The 14,080-nt window shown below is 33.9% G+C and overlaps 1 protein-coding gene and 1 pseudogene across 8 annotated transcripts in view; both read right to left on the bottom strand.

The window, feature by feature from the left end:
* CBLB (Cbl proto-oncogene B) overlaps positions 1-14,080 on the bottom strand; it is a 203,145-nt gene that overhangs the window by 71,103 nt on the left and 117,962 nt on the right. For all 8 annotated transcript variants that reach the window (XM_023527293.1, XM_011386115.2, XM_023527297.1 and 5 more), the window contains exon 10: positions 4,495-4,698. In XM_023527293.1, the coding sequence (XP_023383061.1) occupies positions 4,495-4,698 (204 nt within the window). The remainder of the gene's footprint in view (positions 1-4,494; positions 4,699-14,080) is intronic.
* Positions 2,316-2,437, bottom strand: LOC111737151 (annotated as a pseudogene).

Below are 14,080 nucleotides of genomic sequence, written 5' to 3'. Positions count from 1 at the left end.
ACTATTGTAATTATTTGGAGGCACCACAAACCATGCTCATATAAGATGGCAAACTTAATTGATAAATGTGTGTTTTGACTGCTCCACCAGTCAGCCATTCCCCCATCTCTCTCCCTTTCCTTGGGCCTTCCTATTCCCTGAGACACGATATTATAATTTGGCCAATCAATAACCCTACAATGGCCTCTAAGCATTCAAGTGAAAGGAAGAGTCACACATCTCTCACTTTTTTTTCCCATACATCTCTCATTGTAAACCAAAAGCTAGAAATGATTAAGTTTAGTGAGGAAGGCAAATTGAAAGATGAGGTAGGCCAAAAACTAGGCTTCTTGCAGGAAACAATAAGCCAAGTTGTGAATGCAAAGGAAAAGTCCTGAAGGAAATCAAAAGTGCTATTTCAGTGAACACTCTAATGATAAGAGAAACAGACTACGGTTGATATGGAGAAAGTTTTAGAGGGTCTGGATAGAAGATCAAACCAGTCACAACATTCCCTTAAGCCAAAGCCCAATCCAGAGAAAGGTCCTAACTCTCAATTCCATGAAAGCTAAACAAGGTGAAGAAGCTGTAAAAGAAAAGTCTGAAGCTCTAAACCTTTTTGAGCTTGGTTTATGAGGTTTAAGGAAAGAAGCCATCTCCATAACATGAAAGTGCAAGGTAAAGCAGCAAGTGATATAGAAGCTGCAGCAAGTTATGCATTAGATTTAGCCAAGATAGTTAATAAAAATGGTTACACTAAACAACAGATTTTCAATGTAGACAAAGTACCCTTATATTGGAAGAAGATGCTATCCAGGACCTTCATAACCAGAGAGGAGAAGTCAATGCCTGGCTTCCAAACTTCAAAAGACAGGCTGACTCTCTTGTTAGGAGCTAATGCAGCTGGTGACTGTAAGTAGAATCCAATGTTCATTTCCTATTCTGAAAATCCTAGGATCCTTAAGAATTATGCTAAATCTACTCTACCTATGCTCTATAAATGTAAAAACAAAGCCTAGATGACAACATAGTTTATTGAATATTTTAAGTTCACTGTTGAAACCTACTGTTCAAAAAAAGGATTTCTTTAAAATATTACTACTTTTTGACAATGCAAAATGTAAGTCACCCAAGAGCTCTGATGGAGATGTATAAGGAGATGATAATGTTGTTTTCATGCCTGCTAATACAACATCCATTCTGTAATCCATGGACCATCGAGTAATTTTGACTTTCAAGTCTTATTATTTAAGAAATATATTTTGTAAGGCCACAGCTGCCATAGTGATTTCTCTGATGGGTCTTGGCAAAGTAAATTGAAAACCTTCTAGATAGGATTCACCATTCTAGATGCCATTAAGAACACTTGTGATTCATGGGAAGAAGTCAAAATATCAACATTAACTGAAGTCTGGAAGAAGTTGATTCCAACCTTCATGAATGACTTTGAGAGGTTCAAGACTTAAGTGGAGGAAGTAATTGCAGATTTAGTGGAAATAGCAAGAGAATGAGAATTAGAAGTGGAGCTTGAAGAAGTGAATGAATCACTGCAGTCTCAAAATAAAACGTGAACCAATGCTTTTTATGGATGAGCAAAGAAAGTTGTTTCTTGAGATAGAAACTGCTCCTGGTGAAGGTGTTGTAAACATTCTTGAAATGACAACAAAGGATTTAGAATACTTCATAAATTAGTTGATAAAGCAGCAACAGGGTTTGAGAAGACTGACTCCAATTCTGAATGAAGCTCTGCTGTGGGTAAAATGCTATCAAACACATCACATGCTACAGATAACTCAGATAAATCATTCATGAAAGAATTGATCGATATGGCCAACTTCACTGTTGTCTTATTTTAAGAAACTGCCACAGCCACTCCAACCTTCAGCAACCACCACTCTGATCAATCAGCAGACATTAACACTGAGGCAAGACCCTCCACCAGCAAAAAGATTATGACTCCCTGAAGGCTCAAATGATGGTCAGCATTTCTTAGCAATAAAGTATTTTTTTAAATTAAGTTATACACATTTTTTTTAAGATATAATGCTATCGCATACTTAGTGCGATAGTATAGTGTAAGCATATACACATTTTTTTTAAGATATAATGCTATCGCACACTTAGTGCGATAGTATAGTGTAAGCATAACTTTTATATGCAATGGGAAACCAAAACAACTTGTGCAACTCACTTTATTGTGATGTTCACTTTATTGCGATGGTCTGGAAGCAAACCTACAATATCTCTGAAATATGCTTGTACGTTATATTACAGAACTGAAAAGACTTTCAGAGGATAGGTAGTTAAGCTTTTTTTTTTTTTTTTTTTTTTTTAAATGCCTACAGCACCCGATCTTCCTAGGTGGTCTCCCTTCCAAGTACTAACCAGGCCCAACCCTGCTTAGCTTCCGAGATCAGAAGACGGGATTGGGCTTGTTCAGGGTGGCATGGCCGTAGACAAGCTGCCTCTCTTTTAAGTACATTGTGAGTGACATGTTCCAAAGATGGCAAAAGAGGCACATTGCATGATGGCTCGCAGCTAGAGTTTTGAAGTTTGGAAGCCTTGGAATAAAGTGCCACTTCTGCTATAGGGTAGTACTAGGATCTCAGGCAAGCTATTTCACCTTTTTTCCTGAGTTTTCTCCTATGTAAAAAAGGACAATAACATTAGCTTCTCCACCGAGTTGGTGAGATCAAGGAATTAAGAAACTAGAATAGGGCCAGAACAACGAAATCATACATCTTACAGTTTTATTATCAATATTAGGTAAAATGAATGATAGTATATGATAAAAATTCTAGGATCCACACCATAATCTGACTTAGTAGAAACCATTTCATCACTCTGCATGTGAGACAGCTACATATGGGGTATTGGAGATATCGCTGTATTGTTATCCAGAAGACATAACTTTGAATCCTGGCTCTACAAACTACTAATGCAGCCAAGCTGCATGACTAACCTGAGCCTCATCTCCTTATCTGAAAAATGAGAAGAATAATATTTACCTTTTCAAGTTGTTGAGAAAATAAAATATGAAAAAGTTTTGTTCACATAAAAGATAATATGGGTTTATTGATAAAGAATTAATCTTAAAATTAAGTCTCAATTCCTTGTTTCAATTTGAGATTTCTTTTCTTGGTCTCCCTTTAGGGTTACTGACTAATAATTACTTCCTTTCTTATATCTCTTCGGTCAATGAGATCACACATTTCAAAACTAAAAGTTAAATGTTGTTGTTAGGATTAAAGAGTGGAATCAAGAGTAATTTCTCCAAGTTAAATTGTAACATTTATGAAAAACCAATGAAATAAAGAACAAAAATCATCCCAGACCAAAGCAAAATTTGAGAGTAGTCATGCTGGTGATTTTAACCATTTAAGTATATAAAAATTTGTATGTAAAAAATCCTAAGGGTATGTCTTTGGTGAGCATGGAACATTGGAACATAAAAACTCCAGGAGGCTGAGAGATAAACTTTGGTATAGCCCTAAAGGAGTAACCTAAAGATATGCCTCATATGTTCTCTGCACCAAGTGTTTCCCTACCAGACAGATGCATATGGCAAATATAATCTGATGCCATTACTCGTTATCATCACCTCACCTAGATGCGAACAGGTTTCATGTTACCTGCCAAATTGTAAAGAATTGCAGCGGTTCTATAGGTCTGTGTAGGCCAAGTCTGAATTCAGCATGCATTAGTGTCATGATAGATTAGCCATGTCTGCTATGAGTCAGGGGGGTGGGGGTGGGGGGGTAGCTTCACACTGTTTGCAGACGCTTTCATACCACTCGTTACCATATCTCTGATATTGAGAGCACAAAACTTCTGAGTTTCATGTATCTTTCAGTACAGGGAATAGCCTGATATCTGAGAGTTTGGTTCTCTTGATCACTGTATTTCCAGTGTATAAATTACTCAACTGGCATTCTGGTCCATTGACTGCTCCATTGTGAGTTTGGTGGTTACATAAACTCCAATTGGGCAGTAGCATCCATTCTCAGTGAACTGACAAAGTCAATTTTCTGAGTCGGGAATATTGATAAGCAAACCCCAAACTATGGTAAATTCACAAAAGTAAATCTTCTGGGACCTCTTAGTAACCAGATAGAAGTCTGACTTTCCTGGTAAGAAAATAACTATCAGATGCTTCTTTTAGACTTCAACAAAGACTATTTCTAGTCTCAGATTTCCAATTTTAATAATTTTTTCTTAAATTTTTCTTCACAGATCTGCTACTGCCATTCTTAGATGATGTTTAGTTCTACACAAAAACTCTCACCATCTCTCATTTTGAAGTTTAAAACAAGTGAGGATACTTTGAGTAGAGCCTAGTTCTTTCTCAGTCTATGATTTCATCATCCTGTCAACATTAGTTATATCTTCACCTTTCTTTTGATGCCTGAATCTTTCTTTCCAAACCCAAATACACTCATATCTCATTTGTGACAGCATCATTTCTTTTTCATGCCCACAAACCACCCTAATTAAACCTACGTTTTCTGGTTTTACCTTTCGAACATTTGCCAACCGATTCATCATCAAGGACTCCTCTCGGTCGTCGTCGTCATCCAAGTCCAGCATTGGCATTCCAAAGGGGTCAATGATACTACAGCACCTGGAGCCTTCGTCTCTTGGGTCAAAGGGGTCTACGATTATGGGCTCTGTTCCTTTTATTTCACAGCGACAGAAGGGGCAGCCCTGGCCGTCTGACTCCTGAACAAACACAAAAAAATGTGCTGATCGGTCTTCATTCAAACAAAACAGTACCAAGAGAAGCCAATGTTCTACGACTATAAAAAGAAGCTGAAAAAATGAAGTTTTAGGTTGGACAGAGAGGGTGGGGGAAGATCTGTCTTGAAGAGGTAGTAGAGTAGTGAAGGGAGCCAACAAAATATATGATAAATGTCTAGTATTTCAAATTTCAAATTTTTGAAGAAAAATTTCTTTAAAAAAGTTTGATTTGCCAAAGAAAAGGAGACTAACTTTATTTTCCTGGATGCTCAGTTATAATTTTAACATTATCAAAACTTTATAGTCCTGCAGAAAACTGGAAATTGAACTATATTCCTCTTTATCAAAAGGCACCAGTGCTAATGAAACATTTTTTTAAAAGGAGATTTTTGACAAAAATTCATTATAAATAAAGGAACTGGATTAATTAGAACAATCCATTTCAAAATCCATTCTGGAAAAGTTCCTGTGCATATTACTATAGCTAAATATTGCCATTTTAATTGCCAAGGTCTTTTAAACCCTTGATTTATAAGTAATTAGTGAGGAAAAAAATAAAGTAAATCTATATTCAGAAACCATCATCTGTCCTGAGAGCTGACACATCCTGACACATCTCATGTGGAATATTCTATCTTGCTTTCAAACTGCAAAATACTGCAAAAAGATGTGCAAATACTTTTAGGCCAGAAATTCATTATCAGTAATTATTAAAGCTTTTATTCAAAGTCTCCCACTCAAATCAATTTGTCAAAACTGCTCTAAAAATTCACAGTGGGCAAGGAGACTAGGACAAGACTGTGTTCTCACCCTAGCCCTGCAGATAATGCTGCCTTTCAGAGTTAGATGGTATACGATATTCACCACCATATTTTTGTTTCTATACTATACTCTGACTTTAGTAGTGTGTCATTTTAAAAATAGTAAAATTCATAAAATTATTTTAAGGCAGAAACGGGATGAATTAGCAACTTTTAAGATATGAGACAAAGGATGCAAGGAAAGCTAACATCTTTAAAGAAACCATTCAGTACTTAACTCAAGACTGCCCCATCCACTTGGTCTGCTGGGAAACTGGTAGTCTACCTGCCTTAGAGGGATACTCTACTCTGATCAGTGGTGGAATAACTCTCTCTCCTCTCATGGGAAAATTTCTGAGCAACCATTCTGCGGCAGATCCTGTAGTAGGTAGTTTATTCTTTCCCAAGTGTCACTCAGGTTAACAAATTGAACATCTACATTGCCACGGAAATTGTCAAAAACAAACAAACAAACACTCTTTAGGTTGGGCAATGAAAAGAAATTGTAACATTCCTTTTATTTACTGTTACATAATTTGGCAGAGAAACTAGGAATGGTAAATAGTTGAACTAAATTGGCAAAAAAAGTACAGACATGCTAATACAAAATCCTCTGATGTTTATTGCCACACATGCTAAGATCTGTTGGGCTTCGAGGCAACTTAAATATTATTTTCTCCATCATTTTACAGATGATAAAACTGAGACTTAATTCTTCTATCTTAGATTGATATTTTCTAACACAGGAGTAAATATTTAATCAAAGCTAAATCTTTCTATTTTTCGATAACAAGAACATTACATTAAAGTGCACATTTAATATGTGTTGTTATCCAGGTAAAATCTCCTTATTATAAAAGTTAAAAGGGATCCATACTGTGTGCTTCTAGTGAAATTTTCTTACAGATCTGCATAAGAAAATTATAAAAATATATGTTTATATATAAGAGCAAGAAATGAAAGAGCTGATGTTCTTTGCGTCTTTAATGTACGAAAAATGGAAAGCAGTATTCTGGGTCCTAAGTTCACACTGCATTCGTTCATACACTAAAAAAAAATTACAGAAAATTTTAAACATATAAAAAAGCAGAAAGAAAGTGTGATAAATCTATATATATCTGTCACTCAACTTCAACAATTAATGCCCAATCTTGTTTCATCTATATTTTCACTTGATCCCTCCACCCATGGATTATTTTGAAGCACATCACACACATTACATAAATTCATCTGTAAATGTTTTAGCATGTATATCTAAAAATAGAAAATCTTCTAAGATCTAACTATAATACAATTATCATAACTAAAAATGAGTCCCCTCAATTTAAAACATCAAAGTCACATTATTTTTGAGTGCATTGCCTAGAATGTATGAACCACTGTATTTGACTACAAAGGCTTCTCTTAGAACCTCCAAGGTCAACTTGCACACTATTTTGGTTAAGGATGACTTTTAGTTTATGTCATCTATTTCCTAATAAAGGGTAACTGAAAAGATTAAGTTTAGAAAGGGAAGGAGGTGAAAGACAACAATAGCATCTTGATGACACAAGAAAGAGACTGGGAACAGTTCATCTAATACCCAATTTAGGTTTTACTCTATCTCTCCTGTCTGAAGTTTACTGCTATATAAACTACTGATGTATGTTAGAGTAGCAGTTTTAGGAACATATATCACAAAAGATATTTTCTATTCAGCTTTATCTTTGTTGAGAGTTTATATTACTCACTATATCAAAAAACAGCTGCAATGTACGTCCTTTTGGATATGCAAACATAGATCACAGTGAATGTGCCTCCTTAATGGTATTTACACTAATATGACTTCACCCATCACTCTTTCTCTGTAAACCAACTGTTATATGCAAATTAAGTTTAACCAGAAATTCTCAAATGCCACTTTGGTACTCCACCCTAGCTTCTGTCAGATGTTTGACTGAATATCCATGAAGAATGTCTTCAACAAGCATAGAATTCATCAGCACTGCACTTCAATAATTAAAATAATGTTTGTCAACATATAGTTAATGCAGGATTAAGAACCATATGTTAATGGTTCTTAAAACCAATAAATAACTCCCTTTCTAGTCTCCAATATATAAATATTCTGAGAATGTTAAGAGGAAGTACTTGGGACTCCACCGTTCTAATTGACTCAGTAGATTTCACTTCTTCAAATATGAAATACTCCTAAAAAAAGGATGCAGAAGTTATCAGTGAGTACTATACTCATCTGAAATGTAACTATGTACTATGCTCATAATAAAATAATTCAGATTCACACGCCAACCTTTAATACTATAAGTTAATGACATTAAATATAACTTTTGGTACCCCAAGAACAAATCATCATTGACAGAAAAACAGAAAAATTATATTTCCAAAAAACTTTACCATTATTAGCAATACCCTAATATTAGCAGTATCATTTCATCATCATCATCTTTTAGTCACTTTCCATATTGTTTAAATATTGTCCAGATGGATATTATCTCTTAAATATCTTCTTTTAATTTTTTAAAGATAAATATTATATGTAGTACAATTTCTTTGTTCTCAGGATAATTATTTGAGGGTACACTTTAAGGTCAGTTACTTCATACCTTCCACATAAACAATATTATGGAAGGCCTGAGAGAATACATAGGACTTCATGAGTCTCACTTTGGAGTGTGTTTTCTGCATCAGTAACTTCTAATTTACATTACCTTGCTATATTTCAAGTAGATTTAAAATTAACGTAAATCTTTTTAATTATAAATAAATAAATAAATGGATACACAGATACATTTAGTGAGAGTAAACTGGGTCTATAGTAAGCATTTTCAGTGCATAACAGAAACTCAATAGCTTCTTGTTAAAAGAATAAATGAAAAAATAAATGAGGACAGTTAGTAGTAATCCTAGATTAAATAACCCAGAGTGGGAGAGATCTTTGGGTTTGGTGCTCTTTTATATGGGCAAGGGAGAAGACACTGATGAATCTAGACAGAACTTCTAGTTTTAATTTAGGAGGCCCATGAAAACAGTAACTCAGAAAAAGAGGACAGATATTCTGAATCAAACATTTGGATTAGGAGTATAAATCCACTAATTACAGCCGTGTGACACTGGATAAACCATTTCACCTTCCTTGTAGGGTATAATGAGAGCATGTGCATTTTAAGGGACATCTGAAAGATAGAAATGAATTCAAAGCTTTCCAAAGTGCTATGCAAATTCCAACTGGTATACTTACTATAAAAATAGTCTCAAGAACAAAGAAATATAGTACGATAACTAAGGAAACATATCTCAGCATCTGAAAAAAGTTCATGTATCCATAAGAATTCTGTCTTGCTTTGAAATGAATACAATTTAATAACTATAGAATCATCAGTGTATATAAATTAAGAATAAGCAGAAATATGAGATATCTTCCTAAGTGATACTATCGGTTACTATATTAGGAACAACAATAACTAAAATTCCAGACCCTATTGTATTAACTCATTTAATCCTATTAGGTAGGTACAATTATTATCCACATTTTACCAATAAGAAAATTGAGAGTTTACATAATTTGATGAAGGTCACACAGCTAAGTGGTACTGAGTAAGAAATTACATCCAGGAGGTCTGTTTTAAGAGCCTAACCTTTTCATCACTACACTATCACTATATTACACTATAATATCAGAATGTAGTAATTCCTCAATCATAGATTCGTAGCCTAGGTTAAAATAAAGTTTAAAATAGCTGCCTACTAACATTCAAAACTGAAAAAAAGATATAAGTATTTTGTTCAAAATTCAAGTTTCAAATTAAAGCAGCTACTATAATCGATGAATATTCTTTCCTCGAATTGATAAGTTTCAGCTTTTAATGGAAAGATGCAAAACTTGTCCAGTAATTATAATCTTAATTGGTTTTTTTTTTTTGACATAGTAAGAGCTTTCTTTTTAAATATTTGTTTCTAGAATCCAATTTAAACCTTTAATACATGAGTTTACAAGGGTTTGCATTCTGAAGACATTTAAGGGAGCCAACTTCTAAAATACTTATTAAAGGTCTTTGTTAGAGCCAACTGAAAATGCTTGCAAAGTGCTAATATATCTGCTGTTATCCAGGCACGTCGCCATGCACTGCGCATCTACTTCATGTAGTTACTAGACTCAGAGTTAGCAGTGGTCTACCAGATTTCTTTTCTCATATGTCTCCTCTTTTTCATTCCTGTTATCTGTAGGATCATGAACTCTAGTCCTCCACACCATCATAACATTTCGAGACAACTGTAGCAGCCACTATGTGACTCCCACAGTGAAAGAGGAGTCCCACCATTTTATCACATTTATATAAAAAGACACAGGTGTAATCAAAGACAGAAAACCAACTTACAACAATCTTAAAGGCAAATATTATTTTGTTTTGCAGTACTAAGATAACAAAATTTCACTGAGGCTAGAAATTTGAAAATGGGTTACTTTCAAAGATAGATACAGTAAAAGATTATTTCTTAGTGCCCTAAATGTGGCTGTGCTGGCTTCTCACCTCTCTTAGAAAACTACACATTTTTTCCTCAGTGATGCTCTCTAAATACAGGACATTCATAAATCTCTTTAAAATCAGAGCTTACTGATTTTTATCTACTGAGTTTTTTTTGTGAATTACTATTGTGAACACTGCCATATCTTTAAATTATTTTGGAAAATATGCAGAAGGAAAAAATTAATTTTATTTTTAATTGAATTAAAGTCCTTGGCTGTAATAATAAGGCTAAAAATCCAACTGATTTATGTGTATTCATTTTAGTTTTGTAAGCAATATTTGAGGAACATGGTATTTGCCATTCATGAGCTCAGAAGCCATAATCTAGACTCCCAGAAAAATAGAATGAAAACAATTCCTTACTTTACACCTTATATAGTAACCCTGCAATATTACCACTGCATAATATGCTACTATAAAAAGGAAGATGTGTAGGAATTCAGAGTGAAGAAGAAAAATGTTTTGTTAATATCTGTGGAATAGGGTGGAAGTGAAAGAAAACACTTTACCGTCAAAGGTACAAAATAAATTCCACACTCAGAGTGACAATGCTTCAAAGAATGCCTCTCGAGAGGTAATTATTCAACTTACTTAGTATTCTGTGCAACCTCTGGCTTGCTTATTCAATTTATTAAATCACACAGATGTTTCAGAAGGAGAAAAAAGTACCTAACACCTCTTTAGAGGCATGACTAATGGGCCATTATGACAGCAATTAAATAGTAACCACTTGCAGTCTCTAACAACTGACACTGCTACTGTGTATTTCTTAGAGTTTCTGTTAATTACACAAAATTTAAATCTCCAATGAATTTCAATTAAACCAAAGTAGGGCATCAAATGAAAGGAAAGGAAAAGTTGGTGAAGAATGGCTTGCTAGAATTTCACACTGGCGTTATGTTTTATGGTCAGGGTTTAATATTTCCTATTGGACTCTGACTGATTTATCAGAGCTTCTTGGCAAACATGCAGCCTTTAGAATCCTTTCCATATCAGCATGCCCAAAGTAGCAGAACATAACAAAAAATGTCTCAGATCCATAATTAAATTAGAAGGATAACAAGATGTTCATTTCAAGAATTATTAATACTGTGCCCTTTATAAAACTTCGATTTAATTTTAACTCCTTAAGGGTAGGTACTACGTTTTAGTGTTCTTCTTAGCTCAGAGATTAGTACAGCACCTGGGCCATATCAGCTGCTTAAAGAATGTTGAATGAATAGATTTGAGATCTTGGAGAATGATGAATAAAACGATCCATGTCTGTTTCTGCCGAACCATTTAGGGAAAGCAAAATAAATTATTCCTGTATATAATCAAGTTGGAAAACTTAATTTCCCTATAGAAAAAACCAACAAGCTTATAAAACAAAAACACTGCCTTTAAAGAGAAAACAGGGACTCTAACCCTGTACCATTTTTAATGAAGCTGAGAGAGACATATATTACAACCTTCACTCATATCCAGCGACTTATTAAATCCTGCATTTCCAATTACATCTGCAAGTTTAAATACAATGCTTGATATATATATATATATATATATATATATATATATATATATATATATATATATATATATATATAATGAAAATGTTCAATAATTTTGTTCTTTTTGTTCTCATATTCACCATTAAGGTTAAATCCAGTGTGAAGCTCATTAAGGCTACAATGCAAGGGTTTTTTTTTTTAGCACATCTAACATTTGTCAAATGTGTTTTAAGTGGATTAACTTTATCACTTTGATGTTTATTAAATAACAGGGGCATTTTACAATAACATGTTTAAATGACTGGCAAACACTACTATTCATACAACAATATGAAAGCTGCCAAAACAGATCAGTTGGTGTTGACAGGAAGCACACTGTGTGAAACCTATACATATTCAGATTATCCAAAAGTGGAAATGTTCAAAAGTTGAAGCTTCCTTTAACCATTTAGATCCTATTGACATACAGAGACTATGAATGTCACTTTGAATTCTCAAACCTTGGCCTAAGACCAATTGTCTTCAAGGTAGAGAAAACTTGAACCAAGGATCACTGTGCATGTTTCTTTGTATAAAAAGGCAATAAAAGGAAGAAAGTCAGTCTTACTGCCTCTAGGTTAGTGCCAGTATTACTGAAAGCAATAAAAGTAAAATAATGCAGCTCAAAGACAAGTGGAAAAAAATCAAAATGTGAAAAGTTAAAGGGAATCACCTAGCAGCTACTGAATGGAACATATTCTTAGGATTCATTCTCAGATCTTGAGCATGATAAAAGTTCTTCGAAAAGACCACAGATAGTTCTCAGAAGAGAAATGGAAGGAATAGGACATTACAAGGGCTTTTTACAATTGGTCTGCAATATCAATGTCTTTATTTAATATAATCTTAGTCGGCTTCTTTTAGATTCTAAAATAGGTAAAGTAATTTAGATTCTAGGAGAGAAATAGGTAAATATATAAGCATTTACAATACAGATACAATGAGATATAAGAGCTTACAGGAACATATATCAGAATGTAAAATCTATCACAAATATTTATTAACCGTGAGCTGTCTTGTGTGAGAATCTAAAAATTGCTAAAATAATGCCTTTGCATATTTTTCATTAACCTATATGCAAAATTCTATGATCAGATTAGAATCTAATCTAGTGACATTAAGTGTGATTTAATTCGATTATTATTTCAACCCTCTGAGTACATCTGAATTTGTCATTTTGCTGTTACTTTACTTAGTAAGCTACTACTTTAATACTATGTTCTTATACAGCTCCTCCTAAAATTTTACTCAAACACGGTTTTCAGTGCTTGGCAATTTATACACTTTCTCAATTTTTAAAAGTAAAACTGAGAAGTACTTCAGAGTAAAATAGAAATAACAAATGTTAACAATTTACAAATATGATTGGACATATCTTCATATAAGGCCTTTAGACCAATATGAAAAATCATGAAGTGAATTAAGGAATTGATTAGCAAGAGGAACTAGCAAGAGGAACTGCATCACTTGGAGAATGTACAGTAATATACAGAAAAGTAGTGGTGATGCAAAGAATAAAATAGCAACAAAATAATCCTGACAAATGAGAAATATTCCTGTCTTTTCCATATAATATACTTACTGCAAATAGTTCACAAACTTACTAAATAAAATATATAGTATTGGCTCTGATATTTTAAAAGATATATTTCTTTCAAGAAGTATACAGAATGTAAAATAAAATCTTTGTTTTATATTCTGCCATATCCTTTTATTCACTCTCAGGCCACAGGTAAACAGCTATTTTGTACAATACTTTAAACAACGATCTTTACTAATTAAAGGTTTCTGCCTAACTAATGGAAGCTTCTGACTTATAACCCAATTAACTTCCAAATATGCAGTATCAAGTTAAAGATGCCAAGTCCTGCAATATTATGTCTGCCTATGCTCCAAGATCGGGACCCCAAGAGAAGAGGCTGAAATACACAGGCCAGGCACCAAGGCAGAGAGTACTGGGAGTTTCTACCAGCCCAAAATTCTAGTTTTCTTTAGAGAAAAAATGCAAAGCTTTTAGTTTCTTCTTACCTGTGAGAACCGTGCTACCACACTTAAGGCATAAGTCAATCAATCCCAATTGTGACAAACATAATTGGCCTCTTTGTTAGTTTAATGCCATGAAATACTGAATGGTTATGAGATAAAGCAAAGTATCCTAAGGTAGTCCTAACCTAGACAGTTCGGCATACAGACTATAGTATCATCTATATAATACTTTCTGTAGATACATTTGAAACATACTCGCAAACAGTTTTGCCTTCTACCAGATTAACTAAATTTACTACGTCATTTATGAAAAGACATTGCTAAGTCTGAAAAAGTATTACTGTCAACATTACTTAAATGGCAATCAAGTGCCTAGAAGCTGAGTTTGCTGATGCCACACTGAGCATCTCCCTTCCTCCAACTTCTCCTTATACTTCACAGAATTCATCATCACAAATGGATAAAGAGAAGTTAGAGCAAGGACATCAAGGAAAACCTAAAGTAAAATGTAAAACAAATACCA

This window comes from Pteropus vampyrus, unplaced genomic scaffold (genome assembly GCF_000151845.1).
Source record: "Pteropus vampyrus isolate Shadow unplaced genomic scaffold, Pvam_2.0 Scaffold1, whole genome shotgun sequence".
NCBI classification, from domain to species: domain Eukaryota; kingdom Metazoa; phylum Chordata; class Mammalia; order Chiroptera; family Pteropodidae; genus Pteropus; species Pteropus vampyrus.
The sequence above is the reverse complement of the archived record's forward strand: the minus strand, read 5'-3'. Positions and strand labels throughout refer to the sequence as shown.